The sequence below is a fragment of the Acanthopagrus latus genome, chromosome 17 (genome assembly GCF_904848185.1).
Source record: "Acanthopagrus latus isolate v.2019 chromosome 17, fAcaLat1.1, whole genome shotgun sequence".
NCBI lineage: Eukaryota > Metazoa > Chordata > Actinopteri > Spariformes > Sparidae > Acanthopagrus > Acanthopagrus latus.
In genome coordinates, this window is record NC_051055.1 from 13,118,189 (window position 1) to 13,134,366 (window position 16,178).

Below are 16,178 nucleotides of genomic sequence, written 5' to 3' on the forward strand. Positions count from 1 at the left end.
TATAGAATTTATAGAGGAATCACTTGTGCATTGCTAACATAGATCTCACATACTGTGTGACAAAGTGTGTTTACACAGTCACAGTATAGGACTATTATAAACTAGTATCGGAACTATACAGTAAAGAGTACAGGGTACAGAGTAGAGAGTTTAGTTCTCAAAGTGATACAACTATTTATAAAGATATACGTATGTTTTGCAATCAGCGGTATGATATAATAGAGCATTTAGTAGCACTGAGGTTTCTAAATCAACACAGTGGAGAGTCAGTAGGACTATAAAGCCTGATGATATAGTGAAATGGAGTAGGGAGAGAGGAGAGGTGTGGACACAAGTTCACAGAGGACAGAGCAGATGGTGTCTGCTGGACTTACACAATCACACACACATACGCACACACACTGGTGACATAATAGCAGCATGCCAGGTGTGCAGTTGGTGGCCTGCAGTCTGGCATTGACTGTGAGTTGAGTGTGCGAGTGTGTGTGTGTGTGTGTGTGTGTGTGTGTGTGTGTGTGTGTGTGTGTGTGTGTGTGTGTGTGTGTGCGCGTGCGCATGCATGCGTGTGTGTGTGTGTGTATGCGTGTATCCCGTGCTCTCTTTGTGTGAAAGGGGCCCCCTATTCACTAGTCTCTGCTGCCAGCTTGGCACTAAATCACAGGACAAGACGATACACGCGCACAAACACGCACACATGCATGCACACACCACCCTCTGCTGTCTTTTTGTCCAGCCCTGCCGAGGGAATGAAAAGAGGTCAAACTAGAAGACAGAGGCACCACGGCAAATGAAGGACGACGGCAGTTTAGCTGAACTTTAAGAGCAAAAAGACAAAGAAAAGATATTCAATATGGTACAAGAGCAGAGACAAGAAAAACGGAAAACAACTGTTCTCTCTTAGCGTCTCAGTAGCTATTGTCCCAGCAGTGAGCTGGCTCAAAATGAGAATACACACACACACGCAGTTTCCTCAGGCAGTGTCTTCAGGCAAGGTTTGGACAGCCCAGCTGCAGTCTCACCTCTACCACTACTCATTATGCATGGCAATGGTGCTGATTGTGTGTGTGTGTGTGTGTGTGTGTGTGTGTGTGTGTGTGTGTGTGTGTGTGTGTGTGTGTGTGTGTGTGTGTGTGTGTGTGTCGTTTAAAGCCAGATGAGTCGCAGTTCCCAAGCAGCCAAGAGTCTGCTCTGTTTTAAACTAGTGAGAATAATGACACAGCCAATGAAATATTTACAGAGGAAAGGGGGGAGAGTGAGATAGATATCAGACACAAGCAGTAACAAGCCAAAGGGAGGAGAACACAGTAAACTGAAGGATTCTCAACTATATCTCCATTGTGGCTACATTTAATGAGAACCATTACCCAAGTACAAATGGTTTTCAATCATTCCCTTCCATCTTACCGTGGCTGAAGCACCACTGACCTGCTGTGGTCAGTTATGTCACACCACAAACAAATACTGGCAGTTAGGGTACCTGTTGATGAATATTACATGACTGCACCAAGCCAGTGCACAGAGGGCAAATGAAGACCATGTTCTGAGCTCCTAGCCATAAAACAAATGAAATGAAAAAACACATTATTTTTACAGCTAAATGACTGTGCACCAAAGCACAGGTGGAACTAATGACATCAGCAGTGGCTCCGTTCCACTTTGGGGACTCCAGGTAAATTAATCTAGTGTGCTAGCATGAACAAATCCAGGACCCATGAAGTATCTTACCTATAATAACAGGAATGAAGTTGATTGTAATGTTATCAGCTACAACTGAGCTTTTCCTGTATGACAAACCAAAATGTCTGTAGTGAAAATGGTCTATACAGGACCCTGGAACTAAAGTTGAATGGATCCATGATTAGCGCCATTACTTGCACCTGTGTTTGACAAGTCAACATGTATACTGTAAAAAAGCTCAGCTGAGTTTGATAACTGAGGCTGGCTACTGAAGCAACACAAAGACTGCACTGATTGTCACAGCAATTTGAGATATAATCCAACAAATATACATAGTCTTTGATTCACTCTGTTCATTCAAAAAAGATTGACATTTCAAATTCGAATCAATACTCTGGGAAATATTTACTATCAAACACCAACGAAACATCTCTATCTCTTTGCTGTGGTCCATATTTTTCTCATAAAAAGGCAGTTAACATTATTATAAAATTCATAATTTATTAAAAAATTACAAACCATAACCACAAAATTACTGTGAAGCAATTCTGATCCTGTTAGGTCACTGTTTTCACATAACCATGCTGCCAGCACAAGCCTGTCTTCTATACAGACCATTAATTTGGATGGTTCACAAAATAAATGACTTGTATAGGAGGCTTTCTGCAAAAGCATTTGAAGTCTGGGTTCTACAAATGGAAAGAAAACCCTTAGACATTTTAGTGTTGTGTGTTGTGTTTCACCAATAGAGTTATACTCAGAAGTAAGCCTCACCCCTTTATCTTTAGCACTTTGCTGCCATGCTGAAGCATAAAGATGCTCAGCGATACTTAAATTAAGTTAAAAAAAATGCAAGACTTGTTATCACTTCTTGATGTGTCGGTTGTGATGACATATGTTTGAACTCCTGTGCGTATGTGTGACTGAAGTCTGCTCTAAGTTTTTTGGCTGCACAACAGCCAAATTATGAAAAACTGTTGCTTGAGTCTGAACTCTTTCTCAGTGCAGAAGAGCACACATGGAAGTAACTTCTGTCTGTGTGAAAAATATCAGCAACTTATTGGCCTGGAAGATATTCAGAAAATCCATTTTTAGCTTCTCCATGAGTGCTTTCCCAGAGGATAATAAATTTGACTGCTTCCACACACAGGAAATTTGTGTTAGTGCTTGCATGCTCAGCAGTTTTCCACACAGTGTCTCCAATAGACAGCACTTTGATGGTGGTGACTCAACTATGATCAATGAGTTCCTATCAATATTTCAGTCTCTCTGCTCGTCTGCCTCTGTCTCTATTTCCACTCTTCCTCAAGTCTCAATCGATAAGAGGCAAATTAAAGGCCAGCTTCCTTTTAATCTTCTTTCTTCCATCTCTTTTACTTGGATGAATGTCAACTGTAAACAAACACACTCACATCTGGGTTGACCCTGAAAATCTGTGAAATAGCACTGTTCTGTTCTCTGAATAATAGTCCACCCCCCCCCCCCCCCCCCCCTCCTTTTAAAATTTTTTTTTACTTTCTAATACTCTTATCCAAGTTGGAACTGTAATATAAATACCAAACTTTAACCTGGAGGAAATAGTGAAGCGTAGAGGATCATTCCAGGCAGATTTTGGCATCCACATCTGTCCTTGTGTCATATTGCATTGGCAGCAGAGGTAAACAGGAGCTGACACCTGTCACAGATGTTGGAGCTACCCAACAAGCTAACCCACATATCTGTCCATCTATCTGTAGCTATCTGTCATATGTCATCCAGCTGGAGCCAGGAAACTAAGCAGTGTCATTTCAGCTAATATCTGTGTTTGACACTGATGCCATCAGTCATGTGGAAATGAGGAAAAGCACATGATACTGGTGAATATTAGTGGGTACATTTGATGTCAAAGTATGTTATCATTAAAAACAAGCGTGATGTTAAAGTAAACTAGATAACTCAACAAATTTAACATAGTGTCAGTTTAATTGTAAAGAAGTAGCTCATATTTCATAATAACATCCAGGCTTTACATTGCATTTTTGGTGGTTTTGCTTTGAACTGAGCATCAAACATTTTTACATTAAGAAGAAAAGCACCAGCTGTTGGGTCCAGAAAAAAAAACAACACTGGTGATACGAGCTTTCAGTGGTGTGTTGTCATTGTGCCAAGACTCACTAGAGCCCAAAATTCAAGCTGTGCCGTGATTGCTAAGATGCATGTCGCACACTAATGTACTATGTCATGTGGGAGTGATAGCAGTGTGTCTCTATCTCAGAAGCGTCATGTCCTGTTTTAGACAGGGCCATTTCAAAAACACACTACTGGCAGTTTAAAATGACAAGGCGACAGCCACAGTGGGTGTTTGCAAAAATAGAGTTCTCTTTTGTACACAGCCCTGGCACCTCACTGTCTGACTTGCCCCATGTTTCCAGTCAGATTTCTAAAAGGCAACCACCACGTTTACAGGACAGGGGATCGGCAGGTTTCAGATATGACGGACTATTTAAAAATGTTAATGTAGACTTGAATGTCAGAAGAGCCAGCCAAGTTCCAAATAACCACATATAATACATTCAAAATGGGCAATAAATGAAGCAACATAATTAGGTTTTTATGTAACCGATGAGAAAAAAAGAAGAAAAAAAACAAACAAACATCTCATGAGTTGGATTCATATTTGTTTTGAACTGAATATTTGTCAAAGCAAGTCACTCAACGCATACACCCACACCTAATCATAGGTTTATTATAGGTACTGTTATCGTCACAATTTCATATGACTCCTCTCATTTTTGCCCAAAATTGTGTGAGGTCTTATGTTGCCATACAGGTCGTTGCAGCCTGTCAATTGCCGCAGAGGGTCAGCCTTGATGGATGACGGGACTCATATTGAAGAGTCAATGCTGCTACTGTAGTTCAGCTAATGCACTAACTGGGGGGTTGATTTGGGCTTTTTAAAAACAATGTAAAAAAAACACCTCTACTAGAACAGTAAAAACAAATTAAACACAAAACCCACATTGTTCAAAACAACAAAGTAGGACATAATTATTGTATAAGGGAACTTGAAATTCAATTTGCCTTTATAGTTTGCCTGCAAAGAAGTCTTGCATAATTTTGAGATTAACAATGACATTTTTATCAAATGTAGTGATTGATTGTCATATTGCGACAAACTGTACAGTTTGATGTAACTATAAAAGTAAAATGATGACCATTACTGGCAATGAGAGAGACAGTAAGTAAGACAGCATTGTCCAGAGATGGACTGAAGCGTTTAAAGAGCCATGATAGAGAGGCATGCAGGTGCACAGACAGGAGAGCAACAGGAAGGAGGCAGAGATGACAGAAGGGGTAAGGAAAGGAGAAGGATGAAGGCAGGAGATGTTTAAAGTATAGAAGCCTAACAGGGAGCGTGGAGGAGGAGAAGAATCACTATTGGCTGACTGTTGGGGGATTGAGGTTGTTCACTTCCATTTACGGTGCTCACCTCATGAAGAATACTTCCATCTTCAGAACTGCTCACACAGAGAAATATGGTTACATGTTTCTCTACTTCTGGCTGTTTTACACACAGCTAAGGATATAAACTTATGTGCCCTCACACATGCCAAACCCACACTCAATCACTTGTTCCCAGCATGTCTCTGTCACACATAAAACTATGCCTATGAACTCCCACACAATCCCCACCCATACACTCACACCCACAACCTTGTCATTTCCAATGACATCCCCAGCCTCCATTACCTGCATACATTAACAAACCGCTCTGATGTTAAAATTATACATTCGTACATTTGAATAATTCAGATTATTTTAAAAGCTGTGCACTCACTCACTCTCTTTTTTCCAGACAGAAAGAGAGCTATTTACCTCAAATCGCATTTGAATAAATCCCACAAATCCTTTCAAAGTTCCATGGGATAAACCAATCAAATACCCCCAACGCTGGCTGACTGGCCCAATCAAAATTAGTATTCATACTTGCAGCCTTTTTTTATTCAAAAGACATCAAATAGCAAATCAAATTGGAGCCTATTTGTGAAGCTCAATTTGTTTGAGATAAGAAAAAGGTGGCTAATAGAGTGAGAGAGAAAAGGGGCATTGCCACAGTGCCATAATGTAATTCCAAACCTAACAAAAATATTTGATGAAGTAAACAGTGTCCATTTGGTTCATAAATGTGGTAGAAGATTCTATTTGTTCAACAAAAGAGAAATACATAATATGTGGCAGTCAAAATACACATTATATGGCCAAAGGGTGTGGACGCTCAATTATTCCTGGGATGAAACCTGCTTATCACACTCACCAGAGTGTGTGTATGACTATTTTTGTGTGTCAGGCCACGTGTGTGTGAGAGAAACAATTACAAGATGTCAACAGGAATCATGAAATACGGTAGCAAACTATGTGTCTTCCTGTGTTTGCAGCAGGCACTGTACATGCATGTGGTTATGTGTGGTTGTGTGATAGTAGATGGGCTGTCATGATATTGATGTTATCGACTTATTGTACATATCTTATCAACTGACTGATATATGGAATTGACTTTAGACATGACCCAACCCATTTTTGTTATAGGAGTCCCAAGAGTCCATTTTTTTTATTGTTTTAGTTGTATGTTTTTTAAAATGTATTTGGGATATTTTTTTTTCACCTTCCAATCACAATGTCTGAATATCAGAAGTCATTAAAAGTTCACTGCTCTCTGCAAGGGTTTACTAGCATTATTATGCTATGATAATAAAGTCATATCAGAGGCATAAAATTGTCTTAAAATGAAAATAACACTATTACTCACAATCATTTCTGAGACAAAATATCATCCAACAAAAGTAGCTGTTGTGACAGACCTGATGGTAAATGTTATAATGAGTAAGAAATGTGACAATTAAGTTGGAACTGATCGGCGAGAACAAAATGTTTCCAAACTAAAACACTTGATATTGACCCGAGAGAACAGTGGATAGATAGTGAAACCTCATTTCTCGCCTCTGGTACCCATCTCTGTCTCTTCCAACTGTCTGTAAATCATGACAGGCGGTAACCCTCCAGCTTCCTCTTTCTCTGTTTTGAAAACAACAACTAACCGTCTCTGACGCTTATGTTTCCTGCGTTTCAACGGACTACACACAGACACGCACGCACACAGACCCATTTTATCTGACCTCCAAACTCAAGTTCCTGCTTTGCGTCCTACAACTTTAGCTAAGCAAATATCAAGTCTATTAGAAGTTTGCATGAACATGCAATTTCGTAAATATTGTCAGTGGTTGTCATCAAGGCTGAAACAGAATTTTACTATAATACTTATTAGTGGCAATGGTAAAGACAGGCAGCACCAAGGGCATATGTGTACATTACAGGAAAGTAATACAGGCAGTGAATCACACAACACATTCTTCCAAAAATATCAATATATGCTGCGTGCTTGTAACTTCTCTTAAATAATTTTAAAAAGGCAGGTGTATCTTCACCCAGCACGTTTACCCAAAACTCACATGTGCACAAACACACACACCAAGGTTCAAGCAGCTGGTGAGTTTGCCCTTGACTGCCCAGCCCCGGGCACTGCAGGCATGGATGCAGCTGTTTAAAAGAGTTCTGGGTAGGATTTAGAAAGCAATGTCTTTGTCAAGGGTAGGCTTTATTTACACTGACAATGGCACTGTTCCACACAAAGAAGTGAAGCCGGCCTTTTGGATTGGAATTGGATACATCCAAAATACAGCTACGTTGCCAGAACACAGTTAAAAAAGAAAAAGAAATTGTGTATTCACATAGTAGCTAAGAGCTCAAACCTGGTTTCCATCAAAGTATTCTTGGTGTAATACCCTTTAAACCCATATGTAACCCTGTCACTAAACCTAAACATGAGACCTCTTCTGTGTTTCCACTGTGAACAGTACTCTTAAATGAAGGTGTGTTTTTTTACCAGATGGGCTTCAGGGCTAACCCCTTCTACTTTTCCAGCAGATAAGAAGCAACAGGGGAGACTGGTTGTGACTCTTAAGAAGCTGATGCATTCATTAACTGAAACATTGCAACCTATACTATACATTACGACAGATACAAACTGGTAACTTTCTGCTCCGCACACATTCATCTCTTTTTGATGCCAATCTCTGTCTTGCTTGACCACAGACTTGCTAGGCCTATAAAATGTGTGGATGTTTATGACAACAAGGAAACAAGCTTTACTGATAAAAGGCTGCAGGCAGCAAGACAGACAAGTGCTGGTATGCAGTGTCTTAACTCCATCTTATCAGATCAGTGTTGTAGTTCCTAACAGAAGGTTAACGGAAAAAAAAAACAGTAATTTTGGTACTGTCTACAACTTCTGTTAGTGGAAAAGCAAAATAAAATGCTCTAAACTGTAATGAACCATACTGCTTGGAGGAAACAAGGCTTTAGTGGCACCATGAAGAACAAGAATTTCTGAGGGCACAGAGGGAGCAGAATGAGGCATTTTGCTACACATTGTGTTTAAGTAGCATGTTTGTTTGCTCTTTAGGCTTTTCTACTAGCAGTACCGATAATGGGTTACACCACATACATAGTTAAAAAATAACTAAGAATAAATCAAACTCGGCTGCCCAGATAAGTTAAGATTAAATGAAGAGATTTTATAAATGTTCATGTCTGACAGCGCTGAGGAATGAGGTCTTTGTTTGTACACTGACACGATATGAACAAGTTGTAGATGTGATTAGGATTTAAATCACAGCTCCGCTAAAACATTCATGGTCAAATTTTCAGGTTGAACTATATTTAAATCATATCCATGAGTAATTAAATACTAATATTGTGCAGTACTCCAGGCATGAAGAACCCAAATGCAGCATTTGACATGAATTAGGCTAGGTTTGTAATCCAGTGAAGAAGAGGAGGGGTGCTCATGTGAGTGAGCTGCAAAGAAAATTAACATGGATCTGAATTCCAGTACATGTGCTTATGTGTGCATTAATTCCAGTGTCTGTTTATACAGATGAAGTACAGTGATTTGAGATTCATCACCAGGCAAATGATTTACAAAATTCAACAGATAATACACATTTTGTGTATAGTACGTAATCTGGAAGTGTAATTTGTGTTATCAATTTGTAGGACTTGCCCTTGACTGACCTGCCTGGGGCTCAAACAGAGAGACATGGCCTGCTGTGCGGTTGGGGATTCTGGTACCCTACTCTTAAGGAACAGATGCCACGGCACAACAGCTGTTCAGCTGGCATCGAACTGGAAAAACCTAGTTATCCAATATCAGCACCTTCAATTAACCAACTGCAGCACATTCAGTCCCGCAGCAATAAATCAAATGTATCATTTTTTTTAAATATTCAATGACTTATTGCCTTTTGGGTTCCTCTTTTTAAGATTTTAAAATGACACAGCATGTAAACACCATCATTCAAAGTCTTGTTGTGAGTGTGAGTGCATGTGTAGGAGAGAAAAGGTGCTCACCTTGGAAAGACTGTCTGGCTCTCTCCACTAGCTCTTCAATGGGGTAGCTGGCCAGGTCTCCTCTGGCATGCTTCGTCTTACAGTAGGTACATGCATTCAGACACCTGAACGGATAAACAGAGACTTGGTGAGCTAAGGAGAAAGGGATGAAGGGCATCGTCAACGCACTTCAGAGGAGATATCACAAATGAAAGATAGAACTTTATGGAACTGAATAAAAAACTAAACTCATCCTTAAACTTTGTGTTGTATTATATGTTGCGCAATTCAAACAAGCTAATGTTTGACAAAAAATGTGTTTATGCAAAATTGGCGAAATTCAGTGCAATACCCACAAGTTGAAAAATGTTATGAAAAACACTGCAATAAAATTGTATTAATATTTCATATATTTACATCTTTCAGCACACTTGGCTGGCAACACAAGTTTTTTTTTCTCTGTATTTCATAAAACCACAGAATTAACATTCCTACAACTTGACCAAAACTTGACCATTAACAAACTTTGGGCAACTGTTCTGATCTGTGGAAATTGGAGTAGGGCTTGAGGAGAACATGGTGAGCGTTCGGATAAATAGATGAGACTTCTTAAAGTGTAAATGTAATCTATTGATTCACGCTCTCCCAATAGAGCCGAGGCACGAGAACAAAGCCGGGAGTCAAAACTGTCCTTTCTCTCCTTCACTGTTTAAAAGGACTCCAGCTAACTCCAAATTAACCATGGACAGCTGTCTCTCAGACCGAGGCAAGCAGTGGAAAAATTAGACTCAATGCAGTGTTTTGTTTTCAAAAAGTAAAAGCTTAATTCAAACTGACTGAGTATGGGAGGGAGGGAGTAAGACTCTGAAGAAAGAAAAAATTGAAATAAAAAACAAAATACACAGATGCTTCACATCAGATCCAAAAGCATGGAATGGCATCAACTCTGGGGGAGTCTTTGTTTAGGATGAAGGGGACTTTTATTCGAGTTGTCTGTAAATCAGTACTGAAAAGAAGAAGGAAAGCCACTGTCAAAAGTCCTTTTTGTCTTCACTCCATTAGGGTTTCATTTCTGGTCTTTAATTAGTCACACTGGGTTAAAATACACACTGTTACTTTCACCACAGTAGTTTCTTTTAACTCACAATTTAACTGTTGGCCTAAATTTCTGGCAACAGCTCCAGTTAGCTGCGTAAACAGGCTGTTGGGTGAACACGAGTTAAACACTAAAATGTGTTAAATGTGTGAAATAAGGCTGAACTACTTACTCTGGGAAAAAAAGCCAAAAAAAAAGTGCCACATGGCTACATTGAGAGTACAACTATCAGTAGAGCCGCACTTATCAGGTGTTTACCAACATCAATGTAAAGCACAAAAATCATTCCCACAAGTTGAATATAGCACAGAAAGCAGCAAAATAACCAATCTCTGGCTAACACTGTACTACAGTCCAGCTGCTCATAAAGAAAACAACAGGACCATTCATACCACAGTACTACTAAAGCAAGTCATGATATGATTTGACACAAATCAAAGATCAAAGATTTCTCTCTCATGGTTTGCCGTGAGAGTTATATACTCCAGTGCAATGGCGAAAAAATCTTACTAATGATTCATAACCATCAAATGATGCGATATGTAGCAGCTGGTATGAGACTATGAAAACCGAATGTTGTAGATAACAAGCTTAAAGCCTGTATGTGTCCGTGACAGACACATGAAGAGAAAACGGGGATTCCACAGAAGCTTGAAACAAATAGGCAAACAACACACAACTACTGCTAGGCCAAAAAAATAACTGATTGTAGTGTTTATAAGATGGGTCACGTGGATTCCATGTTGCCAAATTGTAACAACTTCATTCAATTACTAGTAATTTCCAGATGTATTTAACACTGACAGATCTTGCTTTAGTTGTGCAGAGACAGTGTATCCCCCTAGTTTCCACTATGTGCTCTACGAAGAATACTGTGAGACACAGACTGAGTCGAGAAGGCATTTCAGAGAACGCTTCATCTTGATTGTTCAAATTCATTACAGTTCTTAGGCTGTGTCAAGACCATCTCTGAGTAAAAAGTAACTTGAGATGGCATGCTCTTCTACATTGGTTCAAAATAGCTTATATACTGCTTTACCACTGGCACATTGGCCATGCTGAGTCAAGTCTGGCTCACCAGATGTAGGCTGTGGATAGTAAGTTGACGACTGGCGGACTACTTCAGGTGGCAGTCTCCTCCCTTTCTGCTATCTAAATGTTTTCAGCATCCCTATCTCTACGGAGAAAACAACAAAAACAACCTTGCTAGCAGCAACCTACACATGAAAAGGGCAGTTTGCTCCACAGCCATTACGTAGTCGCTAACAGTAGGAATGTTAACCACCTAGCAGCTGTTACATTTTCCTCTGCTGAAATCTAGCCAATTAAATGAAAGATTTCTGTGAATGGTTGACAGAAATACAAACAAGTTAGAGCATTCTTTTCCCCTATACCAGAATGATAATACATGCAGCAGGCCCTTCTCCAGCACTGTCGAGATACTGTTGAGTCAAACCATACTTTGATTTATGTTTTGATGACTGGTTTGAAAATGTCCAGTTGTGCCAGAGATGGGGCATTTCCAGAGGTGGAGATTAGAAAAAACTAAAGCCAAGCCAGCATATGCAGTAGCAAATTGATTACCACAGACCTGAAAAGCAGCAATTCAAGAGTTTAACAGCGAAATGTAAAGATAAATGATCAAAAGAGGTCATCCTGTTAATGATCAGTGTCTAAGGAATCTATAGGTAGGTCTGCTTGACTGCATTTACTACACTGTAAAAGACCTACATAAGTGGCCACTGAAATAGCTACAATGTCTTGGTAATCATTTTGAAATACAACCAGGAACATTTTTAATGTCACCATGAAAAAAACGAAGAGAATATAGCTATCTATCCATCTCTCCATCCATCTCTCCCTCTCAGGGTATTGCTTATCCTAGTTGAGGGCACTAAAGATGGCAGCTAGGTCACAGGACCTAGCTGTGGAGAAAACACAGACAGATGGGGCCCTGCATGCACGAGCTCACGCGCGCACACACACACACACACACAAACCACCAGGGGGTCCATCCATCTTAATGTGATCAGGCCCAGCTGAGTGGATCACACCAACATTAATCTCAAGAGACAGCCAGTGGCCTGCTTGAGTGTGTGTGTGTCTTTGCATCAATTATGTGCATGTGTGTTTATGTGCCTGTGTGTGTGTGTGTGTGCCGCCGAACATTTGTCCAGTATCACAACAACGCATTAGCAGTTTCGACCTCTCCATCAGCCCAAACAGACTGCGACAACTAGTCAGCACCCTTCGACCGACAGTGACTGAAGGAGAGGAGCAGTGTCACTCTCTCTGACACACACACACCCACACACACACTTGCTGGGTTATCAGTTATTCCAGTTTTACCAGGAGAGAAGAGATTTTTAATCACTCAGAATTTTATTTTATTACACCCAAGAACATTGAGAACTTTTAAAGACTGAACATAAACAATGCTTTCAAAATACTGTTACTGTTCATGAAAACTTACTAAACTGCAACATCAACAACATTCGAGTGACATCAGGGAAAACTACATTGAGAATTAAAATAAAATATTTCTCCTCCCTATCAAGTCCCCATCCTTTCCCTCCTTTGTATCTGTCCTCTCCTCCTTCTGTTTCGTCCCAGCTAATTAAACCACAGAGGTAGCTGTTGTACCTGACAACAGTGTAGTTCATCAATGTGTTACACTGAGAGAGGCTAGCTCCCCAGTGTGAGTCTATGTGTGTGTATATACTGTGTGTGCAAGAAAGAGAGAGAGACTATTGTGTGGTTGCAGCCTTGAAAAGGTAACAAAGAAAGGAAAGCCCTGAGGTTCCTCTATACATTTGTAAACCTCCCTTGACACACACACACACAAACACCCCCCCACACACACACACACACCATCATTCCCTTTGGAAAGGCTACCATGTGCAGCATTTTTAAAGATACAGACTGGGAGAACATTGAGCAGGGAAAGGTTTTCTCAACGATAAGCATTTAGGGTCTACACATTAATTAGAAAACTGCTCTATACATAAACAAATCGGCCATGTGTGCATTTACATCTCTGTGTGTGTGCATATCCATGTGTGTGTTCATGGATGGATGCAATTATGAAAACAAAGCTTAAACTGTGATGGGAAGTCTAAGCACTTTGCAAATTATGAGGGAAGATTATTCATTGCACTTATTGTTGAGACTGGGGGAGGGGTGGAGTGGGTATATGAGCAAACAAAACCTTCAAACTGCTATTATACGAATGAACAAAGCCTCAAGCCTGTAAGTTTACTGTTCGTGTCATCTCAAAGTCAAAGTGGAGGTTGCAAAATAATGTGAAGTCAAGGAACAAAGAATGTTGACACAATGAAGTAAAGACCTATTAGGAGCAATGAATAGAGGATGATTACTTATTCACTGAAAGGTTGGCAGCTAAACCTTATTTACCCATGATACGCAGTCATGAGAGATGGTTGTATTCAAGTTACATGGAAACTTTGCATGCCTCTGATAAAGAGAATATTCCTTATATATCTAATCTTAAACCAGAACTAGTGCACTGCCCCTAGGAAGCATGTATTCCTATAGAAAAGTGGGAGGTTAAGTAGCTTTTTCATGGATGGCCAAATGAGGTTGTGTTTGAAGGTGGGATGTCAAGGATATAATTGGCTGTTTTTGACTACTTTTGATTTTACAATTATATTTCACCATAAAAACTATTTACCTTGCCTTGTTTGGTGTCATTATTTTCAGCACAATCTCACATGCGTGACTATACAGTTATTTTTTTCATTTTGACATACTATATTAACACTATGGACCTAAAATCACAAAATAACATAAAATCAGAGTAGGAAAAAGATTTTTTTTCACTGTGAAAACCACAAGTATGTCTAATGAACCAACTGCATTAGTTATAATGCAAATATAAATTGTTGTTTGCTAAATTTGTGCATAAGTTTTTGAAATTTACAAAGTTATATGTAACAATTTACATTCAAATGCCGGCAATGCCTCAGGCTCAGGGCTCCTCAACTCATTTCTGCCTGTTCCACATTCAGCAGTCTCCTCCTTGTTTTGACTCACAACACAAAAAAACAACTACACTACACACTAAACACACTACACTAAACACTATATAACATACTAACTATACACTCGAAACATGCTATATGTCACAAATCTCTCAACTCTCAAAACTCGCCATCTCTGTCGCTGTTTGTATCACCGCTGGCGTCCCTCACACAACTTCCCCTGTTCCTCAGCAACCAAACTTGCTGCTTGCGGACACTTTCATGACAAAAGTCCGTTTTTACCATTTCTTCCTGCACCAGACACAAAGCAGACGTGACGGCAATGTTCGCACAGAAAACAGCGTGGCGGACATTATTTACTCCAAGTCTGGTTTTGGACCTGCCAGTGCGTCCGGTCCGTCGACTCAGGAGGTGGGCCATGTGGGGGTGGGCTAGCAGCTAGCTACACACGATTGTTGTCTTTGCGTATCCAGAACCGAACCGCCAGCAAAATCCCGGTCCAGCTCGCGCCGCTGCAGGTATAAATCTGCTTGTTTCTTAAGGTGTGTCGTGGGCTTGAGCTCTGCAGTGATTGGCTCTGGTGCACACAAGACTGTGGTGGCTATGGTTGACAATGCTAGCAGAATTCGTAAGGCATTTCTGAAATAATTTATTAACAGTATAATTGTACTCCAAACAAATGCGACGTTGCACACCCTTGAACCACGCAGCAGCCAACTCTCAAATCAGTCTGATCCTGGTCTGCAGAGATATTTGAGGCACACATACACAGACAGACAGACAGCCACACACACACAGACAGACAGAGATTCCTTGCTTTTATAGAGAGATGAGGATTATGGATGAATCCAAAATCCAAGTGTTTATAACTTGTTATGGAATTTAACCTCCTCAGCTCATTTTGATTTAACAACATTGTGTTTCACTCAGAAAAAAACATTGCTGCACTAGAAGAAAAGCCAAGACTTCAACTGTGTGAGGAACCAGAGCAAAAATGTTCTCAATATGTCTGCCTGTTGTCGAGGTAACTGGATGATTACATGAATCATCACTGTGTACAAAAATCAATGCAAGCATATCAGCATATTAGCTGTCATTGCCTGATGGATCCTCAGGGTTCCCAAACTAGGAATCTGACTCTGACTATCATCCCTTGTAATACTGTTTTTGTTTTTCTGTGTGTAGATGTAAGCGTTTCTTTTCATCTGGGGTAGACCAGTGTGTATATGAGTGTCTGTCCTGAGGCAGCTGGGGTTTGTCCCCCTAAGTGTTCAATGCAGGCTGTATGTCTGACCTCTTGAATTCTGTTTAGTCTTGTGTTCCCAATGCTGCGCACTGAAACAGCTGAGTGTGAGTGTGAGCACGTGTGTGTGTGTGTGTGTGTGCGTGCGTGTGTGTGTGTGTGTGCTCACATATGTCTAAAAAATGTCACATGATGACCTTGTGTTTTACTGTGGCTTCTACAGCAGCTTCACTTGTTGTTTTGACTGGAGAGAGAAAGCACGTGTATGTGTGTGAGAGCATGTGTATGTGTGTGAAACTGTAACCCCATGTCTACAAAGGAACTTGAGTCCCAACTTCTTGTTTTGTCTGTAGATGGACCTCCAGACACTGTTTTTACGAGATCAGTCAGCCCATTGTTATTGGACAAGAATGGCATGATATTTATATCTATTATGAACCACCAAACATGCTGATAAAACAGAGTTTCAAGATCTGATCTGAAGTTAGACTTGCAGGCTGGCTGATTAACTGCTTAGCCTGTCGATGATCTGACATATTACTGCCTGCCTTAATGACCACTTAACTGTGTAACTGGCTGCCTGATGAAATAGCTTGATGTTGTCAAACTGTCTAAATGACCAGCTGTCTTTACTGATAGATTACCGTCTCACAGACTGCTTTACTAGTCTAGAAAGTGACTCGTGATATCTGCAGAGTCACAGAAGACAGCTGTATGCTTGATAAGATTCTCTACA

General features: G+C 40.2%; 1 protein-coding gene across 4 annotated transcripts in view; it reads right to left on the minus strand.

Moving 5' to 3' along the window:
• The window catches only part of cdkal1 (CDK5 regulatory subunit associated protein 1-like 1), a 225,970-nt gene that overhangs the window by 122,656 nt on the left and 87,136 nt on the right, over positions 1-16,178 (minus strand). For all 4 annotated transcript variants that reach the window (XM_037074091.1, XM_037074092.1, XM_037074093.1 and 1 more), the window contains exon 8: positions 9,124-9,227. In XM_037074091.1, coding sequence (XP_036929986.1) covers positions 9,124-9,227 — 104 coding nt within the window. The remainder of the gene's footprint in view (positions 1-9,123; positions 9,228-16,178) is intronic.